General features: G+C 37.4%; 1 protein-coding gene across 1 annotated transcript in view; it reads left to right on the plus strand.

The window, feature by feature from the left end:
* The first annotated feature begins 87 nt into the window (after positions 1 to 87).
* The window catches only part of LOC127695979 (transmembrane protease serine 11C), a 45,505-nt gene continuing 28,347 nt past the window's right edge, over positions 88 to 17,245 (plus strand). The window contains exons 1-3 of the mRNA XM_052198342.1: positions 88 to 143; positions 6,915 to 7,030; positions 14,512 to 14,630. Of these exons, the coding sequence (XP_052054302.1) occupies positions 88 to 143; positions 6,915 to 7,030; positions 14,512 to 14,630 (291 nt within the window). The remainder of the gene's footprint in view (positions 144 to 6,914; positions 7,031 to 14,511; positions 14,631 to 17,245) is intronic.

Here is a 17,245-nt window from a genome sequence, read left to right on the forward strand (position 1 = left end):
CCATTATCATAAAACACATAAAAGCCGTAGATTCTTGTAAGCTAAATAGGTGGAGGATGACTGTGCCACGCAGCACTCCAGGGGAAGATGGCAAGGGGACAGCCTCGCAGGAGCGAAGAGCGATGGACGGCCTTGCAGAACAGGTGTGTGACAGGGAGGGGAAGAGGGGAGGGGGCAGGAGGCTTTGCCATGGCTCAGCAAGGTCCTTCCTGCTGGAAGGACCAGCAGCAGGTTATCCACTTAACCCGATTTTAAGGTTCTTCAAATTGAGCAGTTCCTTTTATCTTCTATGAAAATAGGACCAATACAAATTCCAAACAAAGGGGGAAAATGGTTACAATGGAAGAGTTTTCGCCATTGGAGGTCACTCTAAATTCCCTGGGGAACTTTTCAGTTCTAAGCAAGGTGTTCTTGTGTAATGGCTGAAACTTGAAGATTTGGGACTGGGGTATCCTTAAAAGACAATTTCACTATGAATACTGAAAGGACACTGAACATGTATATTAGATGCGTGTCTGTGTTTCTACTGGTGTGGAGTGATGGAGATGTAGTTGTGTTTGCTGTTTTATGTGCTGTGCTATTCTCCCCCTTGGAAGTGGTGAGACAAGGCTGAGGACTTGTGTTTTAGTTACTGGTACACTGGAGGGCTTCATGACTCTATTTTTAGCAGCATAATTGAACATTCGGTTGGGAAGCAAAGGCAACACCAACAAGAACATTTAAATTCCTAACATTAGCAATGATGCATTAGCTAGTTATTGGCCTTAGAAGGCAAAAAAAAAAAAATGTACTGACCAATGATTCAGAAGGCAGGTGGACCAGAAATTTTACATTTACATTTTAATCTTTACGCTGATCAGATTAACACAAATACAAGTGTTTACACACATATTAGTTTTTCCAGCACTATCACAAAATGCAAATATTGATAAACTAATTGGGAACTATTTTTTTAATTGACAAAAGTCTGTGGATAAAATGTTGATTCTGGATAACCAGCATGTTGAGATATTATAACTTAATAATGTCACATTTCCTATTTGAATTAGTATTTAGCTTTTTTACTGTTAGAAAAGAAATGCTAAAATATTTTCCATAAAATTAAGTTACTGTTAATCATTTCATTTGCTTAGCAAAACTTTTAAAATCTCAGATCCTAAATAATATGTTCTGCCTCCTTCGGATTAAGTGGATCACCTTCTTATAGTCCATAAATATTATCTGAGCAATACTATGAACAGACCTTAGTTTTATCTCAAGGAATTAATTTTAGAACCAGGCCATAGTTGGAAGTCACTGTACATCCTTTATAAATAATCCTTTTCCTCATTAATCTTATCATTATTACAGATGAATGATACACTAATATACACTGTTAGTAAAAACACCTGTGGAAGAAGGTTGCTAAAATCAAAGCAAGATTTTTGTTCTTTACCTCAACTCCTTACCAAGACTCCATAGCCGTTTAATGTGATGCAGTTCGTTTGACAAACAACATTCCATCTAGTAACAAGAATTTGGGAAAGTAGAATTTGCATGGCTGATGTTGTTTGTAAGAATGCTCTAGAGAAAAATAATAACAACAAAATGGGACTTTCCTCTTGAGTTTAAAATGTGCTGCTCCACAGGGAAACCAATGAAGCCTTTGGGAATGGGAAGGATTTCTGGGAGGTAAGCAAAGCCCCAGTCCCCAGTCTCACCTGTGTGTATGAGGAAAAAGGGAGCCCCTCTTCCAACCTCTGGCTGGCCCCACAGAGCATGATCACTCTAAAGGCTGGCTCCCCATCCTTTATAGGAGATGCAAAGGATGAGTAGTTTGAAAATCCCTCCTAGCTCCAGACCAGGAAGTTTCTACCTCGAGGCAATTGCATTAAGGAAGTCTGATGTCAATGATGATTCCCAACCGGACAAATGTTTGTACCAAAAAAAAATCACTTCTACATAGCTTTTACATCACTTTTACATGGTTTCTAAATATCTATAATCAATGAAATTATTATAAAATGGTTAAGTATTTGGCTTTTTATTTATAGAAGCAGAATTTTGCATGGTTCTTTTATAAAGAACACAATTAAGAAGAGTGGAAAAACAGATGCCAACTGTTTGCCACATGAAATTTTTCATTTAAAACATTTTCATTGGGACTTATTCTTTGGCAAGTTGCATGAATAAAAGTTAAATAGACATGGTATATTACTGGTAAAACGTGGAGTGGCATGCCTGAGGGCACATGTTCATGTATAGGATTAGATTCCGGGGACTTACCATATCATTCAGACAATTAATTACCCCAAAATTAAAACTACCACTCTAACGTAGATACATGAACCAATCAGACTGGGGAAAATATATTTTCTCTCTATACCAGAATAATCTCTTGAACCCAGATTTCACGGCTAACCTGGAAAGAATGGGGACTAGACATATCTGGAGTAATTCCCTTTTCTATCCCAACCCCATAGGCACCATATGAAAACAGTGAGGGGCAGCAATTTCCATGTGCAAACCACTTAGACAATGTACTTTTTAATAATGATAATCTTATATGAAGTAAAATGAAATCTCTGAGAAGACATGGAAATATCCACATTGCACCCCCCACCTGACACTGTTTCTTTAGGGGAAAAAAGCTCTATAATCTCAGGGCCTCAGTGCCAAGTAACTCGACTTCCTAACAGATATTTTATTTTGTTACCAAACAAAAAATCAAAATAATATAGGCACTAAGATAGGTGAGTCAAAGTGACCAGTATTTAGTATGGTCACTAAAATAATTTATGCTTCTTAATGTTACAAATATCCATATAAGCATGTAATTCTGTAACATATGTATGTGGGTAGTATATAGACTAAGTAAAATATAGAACATAAAGTATGTAATATAGCATATAAAACAAAATATGAGTTTCCTTTGAAATAAAAAAAATACTGCTATTTAGACATGTATTAATAGTAACTCAAAATATTAATACAAAGCAAAATACATACATAAAATGTGAAAATCTATACAATGGATTGAACTGAGCCCTCCCATCCATATATTAATATTGTAGCCCCTGATATCTCAGAACATGAATGCATATAGGGAAAATTAAAATGGCGTGATTTTATAAAAGTTATTGGATAGACTCTACCACACTATGAATGTGCTTATAAAGGGAAGAGTCAAGATGTGAGAATGAAAAAATAGGGTGACGTCACAGGGGAGGAACCATCACCTGGGATGAGAACTTGCCAGAATCATATTTTCAGGTTTATAACCTCCGTAAGCAAGAACACACCGTTCTGCCCTGACTCTGTCGAGTCTATGGAACTTGTCTTGGCAGAGACACAGAGCACACACAACATGCTAATTTTGTACAGTTCTTTCATGTACACTTACAGGGGAAAAGATAAAGTGGTTAACAGATATGGGTGACAACTGATTCTTCATTTAACGATTCCTAAAGACACTTCCACTTTTGTGTATATCAAAATAAAATAGCATTTCCCAGTGCTAAACCATAAATATGCTAAAATAAAATAGCTTCCCAGTTTACAAATAATAAGACAGGTTAGCTTTAAAGGTTATAAAAGTTTTAAAAGTTTAAAAAAATACTTTTAAAATATAAACATTTTTAACGAGGGCTCAGTAAGTGAAGTTTTTGCTGGACAAGCATGTTGCCCTGAGTTGAGAGCCCCAGCACCCACTCTTGGGGTCACAGTGCCTATAATCACTATGGAAGAGGTAAAAACAGGCAGATCTTGGGGATCTGACTGGATTAGATGCTCCAGGTGGGCAAATGACTCAAAAACTGGATGAGATAAGATGGAACTGAGTGCAGAGACAGTTGGCTTTCTGAGGCTGTGGCTTTGACCTGGATGGGTTGCTGAGTTTTGCAGAAGCATTACACATGTCCATAACTGTGGGATCCTATCCCAGGGATCAAGGGCTCTCACTAACTTAGGAAATTTTTAAACTTGCATGTCATTCAAAATAATTCTATCTTTGCTTATTAAGAAGGTAGAGAGAGAGAAAGACACACACCATTAATCTCTGACCTTTGTACACATCTGCAGGCATTTGCACATCACCATATACCCACATTCACACACAATTTAAAACAAACTGATTGCCAGGTGGTAGTGGCACACGCCTTTAATCCTAGCACTTGGGAGGCAGAGGCAGGTGGATTTCTGAGTTCGAGGCTAGCCTGGTCTACAGAGTGAGTTCCAGGACAGCCAGGGCTAACCTTGTCTTGGAAAAAAAAACTGATTAAAATTTTGTATATTCTACTATGTTGTCCATCTATTGTTTCCAAGATGTACTTAATGCCTAAAATTTACAACCCCATGATTTGTGAATAATTATTAACAAATTCAATAGTTGAGTGAAAAGCAGATCTCCAAACGTTATATATTGTATGATTTTATTTTATAATGTCCTTGCAATACAAACACACAAGAAGGGAAGTCAAATCAGTGATTGTCAGGGGTTACAGAAGGTGGGAAAGAGAGGAAGAGTAGATTAGGTAGCTAAGCATGCAGGGCCTCTGGTGATAGAAATGCTCTATATCTTGACTGTGAATGTCAGTGTCCAGTATAGTTATAGTTATAGTATAAACTTCCATCAAGGAAAACTACTTAAAGTACTTTTAGTTACATGAAAGTCTGTAATTGTTTCAAAATGGAACATTAATGTGAAACATTTTAAAAATAACAGAAACATATTCTAAGAATGAGCATACTCTGTAAAAAATAATTTGATCAGAACTGCAGCAGAGAAATGTCATAAAGGAGAAAAAAAGCAGAATTTGAAAACTATTCCAGGTTCAAAAAGTCAAGACATACAGCAACCAAATGCAACATAATAATTTCAATTTCAGCTCAGCTCAAACCAAATACATAAAAGATACTTTAAAGACAAGTTTAAATGTGATCTTGATATCATTGGAACATTAAAAATTTAATAGCTTTACTAGGTGTAGGAATGGTTACAGATAAAGTACTCTAAATTTTTACATAGAATGCAGATTACCTAGAGTGACATCATGAATCCATTGTAACCACTGAAAAACTACATAAAAGCATAAAGTAAATATTATTGTAAAATATTAACAATTCTTATAGTTATGAAATAGGAATGTGGCCATCCAACTAGTCTTGTGTGTGTGTGTGTGTGTGTGTGTGTGTGTGTGTGTGTGTGTGTGTGTGTTCAAGTTTTCTTTAAGTCATTTTCTGATTCCTCGTCTGGGTCAGGGCCTTTTCTCTGCTCCTCTTTTCAGCAAACTCTTCGAATGGAAAACCAGTGGTCCTGTCTCCATTTCCACTAATTCTGTTCTCTTTTTAACTCTCTAGCCCTGTTATTCCTAGCATTTCTGTCGAGATCACCTGTATGATGCCCATCTGTGACTACCATCCTTATTCTTGATTCCGTCTGCACTATTTTCTGGCACAACTTTGCCTGTTCCTCGTCCTTGTTTAGCCTGCATTGGCCTCTAGGATCTACCCTAAATGGCTCTCCGGTCCATGTTATTTCCTCTCTGCTAGGTCCTCTTTCTCCCTAACATTCTAGCAAAATTCTGCACAGGTGATCCTACCTTGGTCTGTTTCTCTACCTACAGTTCCTCCCTTGGTATTGTCATCCACTGATAGACTGTCCTGTACGTGCTCAGGGATGACAAGTTAATAAGACCAGCCCATATTCTTATTTCAAATTCTACGCTTGTATATATGACCCACATTGCCTCGTGACTACCTGCTAAACATCCCTAACAGCAGCACTGCTGCTAAGAAGCCTTTTAATCTCATGTGATAACAATGCCGTATTTTAAGTGTTCTGGGTAAACACTTAGAAATCATCCTCAATATCTCTTAGAATCCATCTTTTCATCAGGATACCTCCATCAGCTTTATCCCTAAAATCTATACAAAGTTGAAACTCTTTCTTGCACCTTTAATACACTGGTTTCAGCCAATGCCATCTTCTGTTTCAGTCGCTGTAATATTTTCTGTCTTGTTCCCCTCTTTCTCCTTGTCCTCTACAGTTTATTCCTCACCCATGCAAAAGCATTACATTAAGACATTGAGCCAAGTCATGCCAATCCTCCCCTCAAACCTGCTCAGTTCAGTGCTGCCATTTTGCTCAGAGGAAAACTTCGAAAATCATTGTCATGAGGCTCCGGAAATCCAGGCCTTACTGCCTCTCAAGGTTATGCTCACACTTCTCCCCCCTCACTACTGCTCCAAACACACTATCCTGTTTGCCAAACTTATGCTGACCCCAGGCCTTCCTCGAGTCATTCTCTTTGTCTGGAATTTTCCAGATGTCGTTATGCAAAACCCTTTAGGTCTGCTCGCTGTTCTCACGCTTTAACCTTCCTGGTCTTGCCCTTGACTGCAAAGCAGTTTTACACACCTGCAGCTAATACCAGAACCCTTATTTCTGATCTTTCCAAGTCTTCTTTTCCTATAGCACTTGTAGCCAATCAGAGATTGCATCTATCTATCTATCTATCTATCTATCTATCTATCTATCCGTCCATCTGTCTGTCCCTCTGTCCATCTGTCCATCTATCTATCTATCTATCTATCTATCTATCTATACCCATCTATCTGTACTCGGTAGTTTGTAAACTTCCTAAGAACAGACACGACAGTTTCTGCAGCAGTGCTCCAGCAGAGTAAAACAATTACAAATATTTTTGAAGGAATAAGTGACTATTGATTTAGTATTACCTTTATCGATCATAGGTACTGGGAAATTAAGCAGCCCCAATCATGTAGGCACAAACTCCACTGTTTCGAAATTCTGCAGTCGACTGAATGCATTGTTATTGTAAAATAACACACGTTTGCACTTAATATTAAATTCATATGTATTCCAACAGGCTTAAATTGAGCTCCTACTGACACCTTTCTGTCCTTTTACTCAGAACAGAGTGCAAAACAAAGATAAAACTCACAAAATGTGGAAAGATTGCCCTAGGCATGTTAACGGTGGTGCTCGCTGCAGTAGTAATTGGACTCATTGTCTATTTTGCCGCCTGTGGTGAGTATCCGTTATGTTTGTCTTTTCAGTCACATGGGTTTACTGACACCACATTGGGAAAACTAAGAAATCTGAGGAAGGAAAGGGGACAGGTGTCTTTTTATTTCTTTCTTACGCTTTTATACCGTATGGTCACTAACATTTACCATACTACCATTTAAAACTTTATTGAAGGATAACTAATACATAAAAATTAGACATGTTGCTGGGCGGTGGTGGTGCACGCCTATAATCCCAGCACTCTGGTAGGCAGAGGCAGGTGGATTTCTGAGTTTGAGGCCAGCCTGGTCTACAGAGTGAGTTTCAGGACAGCCAGGGATATACAGAGAAATCCTGTCTCAAAAAACCAAAAAAAGAAATTAGACATGTTACATTTTTGTGAATTTTTACATAGGATCGTGGCACTTTTAATGGAATTGTTATTACAATTAAAATAGTAAATGTTCATCCCAAAACTTTGTCCTCAGACTTTGACTTCGAGTGACTTTTAGCTCGCTCAGTGCATTTAAAACTAGAGATGTGTACTTTGCTTTGTTTTCTTTTCTTTTGTCTTTAGAAAGATTTTCAGATTGAGGATACATTGATGAAGAAAGCAGACACAGTGCCTATTTTATTAGAACTTAGTAGTTCTATAAGGAGATAATCTATGAACTAACAAATAAATATAAAAGCTAAGGACTTAGATTTCTTACTACAGAAATATTTTACTTGAAAGCCTGTTTCTTATAAATAATATTTCCTACCCATAAAAATCCTCCTTAAATCTAGATTTTCCTCCAATATTGAACAATGAAGGAAAATATGTCTACAAATTTTCCATATAATTTATCTATAAAATAAAAAAAAATTGTGAGGTCATTGAGTTTATGAGCACCTTGTCAAGTTTTCTGTGGTTTTCTGATCATTTTAAGCACAGTGACATTGTTTTCATCATTAAGAACACTGTATTGTATATATTATGAGGTAAGGGGTGATAATTTAATAAATATACATATTTAATGATCAAGGGAATTACCATATCCAGCCCCTTAAATTATATCATTGCTTTATGTTTAACCTTGAAATTTTTCTTCGAAATTCATCTAAACTCTTTCTTAACTTATAAAACATATAATCATAAAATCTTAGTGACTGTAGAACACTTATTCTTCCATCTGACTGTACCAAGGCACTGTCAGCTGACCTCTTCACAGCCATCTTAGTGACTGTAGAACACTTATTCTTCCATCTGACTGTACCGAGGCACTGTCAGCTGACCTCTTCCCTTTTCCTTTCTCGGCAGTCCTAGCGACCACTGTCCCAGTCTCTCATTTTATATAATCAATTTTTATAGCATCCACATGTAAGTGAGAACATACAGTATCTATCTTTGTACATGAGGATATTTTTATAAAAGTTATTTTTCTATATTCACATAGGCAATCTATAAGAATAGTTATTAAAATGCATAAAGACCGATGGTAATGATAAATATAGTAATATTTGTTTTCTACTTGAGTAAAAACATCATTCCCTGGTGGTTTTCTTGATAAATCTTTTGTTTCACTGAAGCTGAAGTACAAAGGGGTGAGATGTTTGCGAGAAGGCACATGCTTACAAAGACTAGGATACAATGTGATTTACATTGCTGGGCCTTCTCCCTCATGGATCTTCCCATTTGTCACAACAAATTCTTTTTAGAACAGTGGCAATACAAATGTCCCCCTGCTTATCCGAAACGTTACAGTTATTGCTCTCCTAGAAGCCACAAAATCTGAAGTCAAAATCAAGGCTCCCAGAAAGCCCTTTCTTGAAAACAGAAGCCTAACCTAAAACTGATCATCTTTGTCAATTACATTTGAAAACCAGAACTGACCAAGGGTTTTGGCAGTCAGGAATATTTTTAAATTCTTGTACTTGAAAATAAAGAATTCATGCAGGAATCATAATTTCCTAAGTCTATAAGAACAGTGGCCTTCATGCATATAAATATTTCCCCTAGAATCACCTCCTGAGGTCACTATGCTTCTATTTTTACATAATTCATGACTCATAGATTGGGAACTACTGTTTGAAAACATGATAGTCATTTCTAGAAAAGAGTTTGCATTTATAAGAGTATGGCTAACTCATCCAATATCCATTTCAGTTTACAAAAGGAAAACAACACTGAAACAGAGAGAACTGTGCAGCGTGATCTAATGAGGCACTTGACAGGAAGTAGGGGTTTTGCAACCACTTTAACTTTATTTTCCACCTATACTTATTATACAGATTGCAATGGCAGCTGTTACCATTGCTTACGCATAAATTATAGTCATAACATATGACAAAAATATCTATGGATAAGAAATATTCATTTTAAAGATTCTAAACTTAGTCGTTCATCAAGAGTAGGTGCCAGAAACTAAAAGTAATATATATATATATATATATACACACATATATATATATATATATACACATATATATATATATATATATATAAATGCTTGGAAATGAATAAGCATTTATTTCTCACACTATTATCACCAACTTAATGCTTGATGAATTGATATTTCCCCTTCTCATCAAGCTGAGAAACAGACCTCATAAAACAGATCAGTATTACCCTGAAATAAGCGCACCCTCATAGATTAAGGAACAAGACGGATTGAAGTCTAACTCCCACATGGAATATCTAAAATAGAAGTAACGAGTGCCTAAGCTGGTGACATGGCTTACAGGTAAGGGAAGCTGCGGATCTTCCAGAGGACCCAGTCCATTCTCAGAACATCTATCAGGCAACTCACAAATCCCTGCAATTCTAGCTCTATGGGTTCTGACTTTGTCTTCTGTCTTTTTGAGGCACCCACCTACAGGTGGCACTCAATCACACAGACACACAAGCATTACAAAGAAATAAAATGAATCTTAAAACAAATAATGGGTTTATGATGTGTCAGCAGCATAAAACAGAGGCAATCCCCTTGAACATCCAGAGCCGTGGGGATAAACGATGTGTTTCTTAGAGAGCAAGTAGAAACTTCCCAGGAAAGAATCTATATCATTTCAGGAACTGAACAAGAGGCCTGACGCAGAACACTTAGATCAATGGTTAAAGAAGCATCAGACAAGTCTCAAGCCTAGTTGCTGGAGAAGAAATAAATACAAGCAGAATAGAGATAAATTGCTCAATGAAAAACAAGACTGTTCCAGCAATGCCAGAAAGCACAAATCAAAGATTCTAACCTATTTCTTTTTGAATGACTCCATAGTATTTTGTAGTTCACTACTGTAGACTCCAAACCCAGAAATAATGAGTGATATGTTGCAACAACTATTTCCTTATTGAAGTCAGTAATTAGCCAAAAAAATAGCTAAGTAAACCAAAGCTCAGAGCAGCTCTCCTGTGCAGATAAGTTTTCCTCTCGGCCTTATGGTACTCGAAACAGTAATCGTATGCTTTCTAGTTAGTTCACCTTCTGTTTTTTTTATTTTATGCATATGAGTGTTTTTCCTGTGTGTATATATGTATGCTATACATCTAGAGTGCCTACTGGGGTGAGAAGGTGGTACCAGATCCTCTGGACCTGGAGTCACCATGTGTGTAATAATAACTGAACCTCGAACCTCTCACCTACTGAGACATATCTCCAACCCCAATTTTACTTAACTTTCTTAGGAAGGCAAGTATTTCTCTTAATAAGAGAATGCAAAAAAAAAAAAAAATAAAGGTACATGAAAGTGTCCACAAACTGAGTTATCATTTATTCACTGAGTGACTACTTCTGAAAAGAATCTACTAATCTAGGTTCTTTACATAGCAAGTGAACCACTACAATGTTTCCAAATAGTATTGGGGGATCTAAACTTTGAATTTCATGTAACTTTCACATATCACCAAATGTCATTGTTCTTTTTACTTTCCTCAACCTAAATGCAAAAGCTATTATGTTTATGGAATATCCAAAACCAGGCTAAATGTAGACCTGAAAATGGTCTTTAAAATCCCTATTCCAAATCAACGAAGTTGAACCCAACTCGGAATCACTTAGAAAGGTTTTGGGTTTTAGTATTACTAAATAGGCTGGGGGTTCCGCTCAATGACAGAACACTTGCTTAGGGACATAGGTCTCTAAGTTCAATTTCCAATGACTTGGGGGGGGGGGGACAAAGAAAGATGAACAGAAGAGAGAAAATGTTATCAAGTTGAATTCTAAACTACAGTTCTATAAGAGAAATAAGTTCAAATGTTTTATTGTACCGTAGGGTGACCACAATGTAGTGCACTTTAAAGTATAACATTGTATTATTCTTCGTAGACTTTCTTTCATGTGTACAATATATTTGGATCATAGTCACCTCTAAGCTTTCTCCTAACTCCTCCTAGATCCACGGCCCATCCCGAAATGCCTTCCAAATTTATGACCTCATTTATTTAATAGCCCACTGTTTCTAATGTGTGCTACCCATACATTCATGGGTATGGAGACGTCCACTAGATCAGAGGTTCTCAAACCTCCTAATGCTACAATCCTGTAACATTGATTCAGCCAGAACAGGTCACATGTATGACATTCAGCTGTTAAACCATGTATAAAACTTGGCATTTATTGTGTTTATGGATCAATTATAAGCCCACATAAAAATGGGCTAGGCCAAAAGTACAAAGACAAAGTGAAAGGATCAATGCAAATTAAAAATGCAAACAATACTCCTTTATGACACTTAAGTCAGAATAAATGTCCATTTCTTTGAAAATAATTACAGGTCATCTCAAATAATTTTTCAATGTAATGAAGAGAATTGTTGAGGTTTTTAGTTTTCCTTAAGCTTTGATCCTTAATAATCATACAACCTTGATTAATTGTATTAATTATTATTTTATGAGTAAAAATAGCACCTAAAACAGATCTAATGCCCTGACTTTTTCTGCTCATTTTTTGTATTATATGTGAGAGACTGGAGCTAACCCTTCATTATGACACTCTGTTCCTATAAGTGCAAATGAAAACGTTCAATTTACTTCTACTCTTATTCAGTCAGTACTCAGTGGTCTAATAAAATAAGGAGCTACAAAAGGCTTTATTCTTAGTGCCTAGATTCACAATGATAAAAAATTAGCCAGGCAGTATAATCTCAGCACTTGGGAGGCAGAGGCAGGCGAATTTCTGAGTTACAGAGTGAGTTCTAGGATAGCCAAGGCTACATAGAGAAATCCTGTCTCAAAAACAAACAAAAAAAAACCTTGATATTTCTAAAAACAAGTTATGTAGTATTTGTGCAAATCAATATAAAATGGCAAAATGCATTTCTTTAGAATTATCCTGAAAAAAGCCTATGACAAGGAAAGAGTAAATATAATATTTAAACACAGATGTCAAAAATATTAGAAAATCAGTAGCTAAGATAATTATAGAGAAAGTTCTTCCTTTAATATTAATTTTCTGAACCAACAAGAAGACCCATGGGTGAGGGCACTTGCGGCCAAGCTGAGTAGCTAAGTTCAAATCCCAAGACTCACATGGTGGAAAGAGAGGAGTGTCTCCCTCAAAATGCCTCTGACTGCCACATGTGTTCCATGGCACACACTGCCACAGTCACACACACACACACACAGCCACAGCCACACACACACATGCATGCACTGCAACAGTCACACACACACACGCGCGCGCGCGCGCGCGCGCGCGCACACACACACACACAAACACACACACACACACGGTGCCACAGTCACACACAAACACACACACACAAAGTACTAAAATTTTCTTCAAATTACTTTTCTAATTAATGTAAGATTTATTGATACAAATAAGATCTATAAACAAACATTTAAAAGATAGAAACTGAAGTGGAGAGATAATTCAGTGGTGGAAAGCTCTTATTCTTACAGAGGACCTGGGCTAAATCCCCAGCACCCATATGGTACCTAGCAACCATCCAGTTCCAGGCAATCCAGGGCCCACTTTGATCTCTGTGGGCAATAGGCATGCACGTGGTGTGCAGACCATGCAGACAGAGCACTCCTACGTATGAGCAGTGTAACATCCTAGCCCACTTCCTTTTAACTTCTTTCATTTATTTTCATGTATGCTTCATTAATTAAATATTTTTCTCAAACATGACTGTAGTGATGACATAATATCCTATGGTAAATTTTACTTATTTATGTATAAGCAACCTATTTTGTTAATTTTTTGCTCTTACATTTATCTAATTTTTTAACATTGTTTTAAGTAGTATCTTTTTATGTTTATATTTCTGTGGAACTCATTATGTGGAGAATAGAGGAAAGGAGGAATCAGAATGAATTCTGAGAATAGATTACAAGATTTTGGTGACATTACCAAATTGTCCTCCAAAAATGTGTTTTTTCTGACTTTCATTACCCAGATGGGCTACAAAAACATCTGGGTTGACTGGGTGACTGATTGATTGATGACTGATTGATTGATTGATTGATTTGTCATCTTTATTAGCATAATCTAAAAACAAAACAGTGGGTTACGGAGAATGCTTAGTGGATAAAATGCTAGCTATCTAAGCATGGAGGCTTGAGTCACTATCCTCAGGAACCACATAAAAAGCTATTCCTAACAACACACACTTCTAATTAAGATGCTAGAGAGCAGAAACAGATTCAACATCAGCCTATGGCCTCCACACATGGGCGCGTGCATGCGCGCACATACACACACACACACACACACACACACACACACACATGCACCCACAGACGCCATATACAAAGTAGTATTTTATTTTACCTTGTATCTCTCCAATTATTGTGAAAGGCATGGCCGACTACATCAAATGATTAACTGCAAACACTGGTATAAAGAATTTTCTCAAAACACTACCAAATATTTCTACTTCTTCCACTGTTTATTTCACCGCTATTTCTAGGTCTCTTCCTCCTTCTCCCTCCTTCTGGACTCGTCACTTTAATACATAAACAGGAGTCACACAAATAAACATCAACATTTAAGAAGAGTGGTTTTTCATTTTCTGTTAGAGGACTTTGAGTGGCTCTGGCCAGCCTCGCTCCTGGCCCATCTCATTCTGTCGCTTGTCTAACATCACACACTTCGTTCCTTTGTTCGGTATACTTAATGTGCGGGGCTTTCAAGATATGTCTCCCCTCACGTCTCCATTGGGCATCTTGATTTCTTACATATTCTATGAGTAAGAAATCCTATGATTTGACTAATTTCTTTCAAAATGTAGCGTATAGCAATCACTAAGACCAAGATAATTACTATATTTTAATGTAATTTTGTTTCATAACATATTGCCCAAACTTGAAAAGGGCACATTAAAATTTTACACTAAAAAACCTTGAATATATTTTTGGTGAAAGGTTATAATTTAACATTCCTTTACCTGAGCATTTTCCAGTCGCTGGGCATCAAGACTTGTAGATATCACGTAACCTGACATTTTATAAGCATGTGACTTCTCAGGATGAAGTGGTTGTTTCCTATGGGAAAACTATGTTTCTTTGCTCTCCTCAGGAAAAGAACATTTCTACTACCACGCTAGCTTTAAGGTTAACAATATTGACTATGACAGCCACTTTGCAAAGCCATATTCTCAGGAATACATGGACCTAAATAAAAGGATCGTGTCTTTGGTAAGTAAAATGGGCTTCTTTTCTGTGCATTCTTAAAGTGTTAAGACTCTAGCAGTCACCTTCCAAGTTCAGAACAGTTTCTAACCAGTGCCTTAGTTCTAGATTATATGAGTCAGCCATTTCAGGCCACCCTCTAAACACGTGAACATGGAAATATGCAAAGGGACACATTTTAAGAAATGCTAAGAAAAATGACATGTCGATATTTCTAATGAATTCATCAGTCACATGAAAAATGTATGTTTGATCTCTAAGATGCACAAATAAGGCCCATGCTCCCTCTCATTCAAATACTAACCTCTCTTGAGGAAGAAACATTGCCAGTCTGAAAGATGGTGTGACCAAAATAAAGATCATTTTGCAAGCCCACGTTGTTGAGGAAAGGATGTAAAATATCTGCTTAAGAATCAACTTCATGTTCATATTGACTGGGTTAAAGGTTCAACAAAAGACCAAGTGTGCTTAGCCAGAACCTTCTGTTATCACAGAAACTACTATACTTAACTCATGTAATTTAATTAGCCAGACTGATAGTGTCAGGAGAACGGATGATATCATTCATCTGCCATTTCTACTAGAATCTCCTGCTAGGGCATTGGAGATGCCCTCATGGTAACACTCCTCTGATGAAAATGAATAGTCCTTCCAAAGCATCCCACTATGTACAAGGTAATAAGTTAGAGTTCCTGAAAGTACTGGTGTGTATTTATTATCATGGGAGAAATTGGAAAATGGAAACAGAAAACGGAGCCTTTAGTTTTGTGACAAAAAGAAACAAGACAATATGACACAGTGGATGAGAAAAAAAATGTCTTCAATGAAATAATCTAGACTCGGAGAGACAACTACTGCTGGTCTTCATTCATATGTGGGACATACACTTTAAAAATATATCTTAAACACCAGGAGAGAGTGATCTCCTAGCAGTGCCTTCACCTTTGAGTACAGAGGTGAGATCTCCACCTTCTCTCTGGAGGGGACCAGCTAGGAGCACACGGGGCATAAGATCAGTGGAACAGCTTGGACAGAAGTCTTCCCACCGCCATTTGCACCAGGGAGGTGAGAAACCCCACAGCCTTCTGTGCATAGCCTGCCAGGAGAGAGAGATCTCCCAGCAGTGCTTTCACTTTTGAGCTCAGAGGAGTAAGGACACAGGCTTACAGGCCCACAGGAGGAACAAACTCCAGCCAGAGACAACAATTCCAACTAGCACCATAGATAACCAGATGGCAAAAGACAAGCACAAGAACACTACCAACAGAAACCAAGGCCACATGGCAACATCAGAACCTAGTTCTCCCACCACAGCAAGTCCCGGATACCCCAACATACCAGAAAAGCAAGAGTTGGATTTAAAATCATATCTCATGATGCTGATAGAGGGCTTCAAAAAAGACTTAAAGAAATACAGGAAAACATTGATCAACAAAGGAAACACAAAAATCCCTTAAAGAAGTACCAGGAGATCATGGGTCAACAGGCAGAAGCCCTTAAAGAAGAAACACAAAAATCCCTTAAAGAATTACAGGAAAACAAAAACAATCAAGTGAAGGAACTGAACAAAACCATCCAGGTTCTAAAAGTGGAAGTAGAAACAATAAAGAAATCACAAAGTGAGACATCTCTGGAGATAGAAAACCTTGGAAAGAATTCAGGAGTCATATATGCAAGCATCAACAACAGAATACAAGAGATAGAAGAAAGAACCTCAGGTGCTCAAGATACCATAGAAAACATTGACTCAACAGCCAAAGAAAACTCAAAATGCATAAAGCTTGTAACCCAAAACATCCAGGAACTCCAGGACACAATGAGAAGGCCAAACCTAAGGATTATAGGTAGAAGAGAGTGAGGATTTACATCTTAAAGGCCCAGTAAATATCTTCAACAAAATTGTGGAAGAAAACTTCCCTAACCTAGAGAAAGAGATGCCCATGAACACACAAGTGCCTTCAGAACTCCAAACAGACTGGACCAGAACAGAAACAGAAACTCCTCCCTGCACATAATAATCAAAACACCAAATTCACTAAACAAAGAAAGAATATTAAAAGCAGTAAGGGAAAAAGGACAAGAAACTTATAAAGACAGACCTATCAGAGTCACACCAGACTTCTCACCAGAGACGATGAAAGCTAGAAGATCCTGAGCAGACCTCATACAGACCCTAAGAGAACACAAATGTCAGCCCAGGCTACTATACGCAGCAAAACTCTCAATCATCATAGATGAAGAAACAATGATATTCCATGATAAAACCAGATTTATACAATATCTCTCCATAAATCCAGCCCTAAAAAGGATAATTGAAGGAAAAAGCCAACATAAGGAGGAAACTACACCCTAGAAAAAGCAAGAAAGTAATCTTCCAACAAACCCAAAAGTTTGGAAAGTCCTGGACTTGTATTTTGATACTAATTCCACTCTTCAGAGGCTGCAGATGAGGAGTTGGCTTGTGAACCTTCTCCCCACCTTAACTTTTCAAATAAAAGCTTGAGCCAATGATTGGACAGGAAGAAGTAGGAGGAGCTGAGAGTCTAGGGGAGGAGCGACAGGGGATAAACAGGAACGGGAGGAGCTACGGGATATCAATGGAGAGGCTGCAGAGAGGAGCT

Source organism: Apodemus sylvaticus, chromosome 11 (assembly GCF_947179515.1).
Source record: "Apodemus sylvaticus chromosome 11, mApoSyl1.1, whole genome shotgun sequence".
NCBI lineage: Eukaryota > Metazoa > Chordata > Mammalia > Rodentia > Muridae > Apodemus > Apodemus sylvaticus.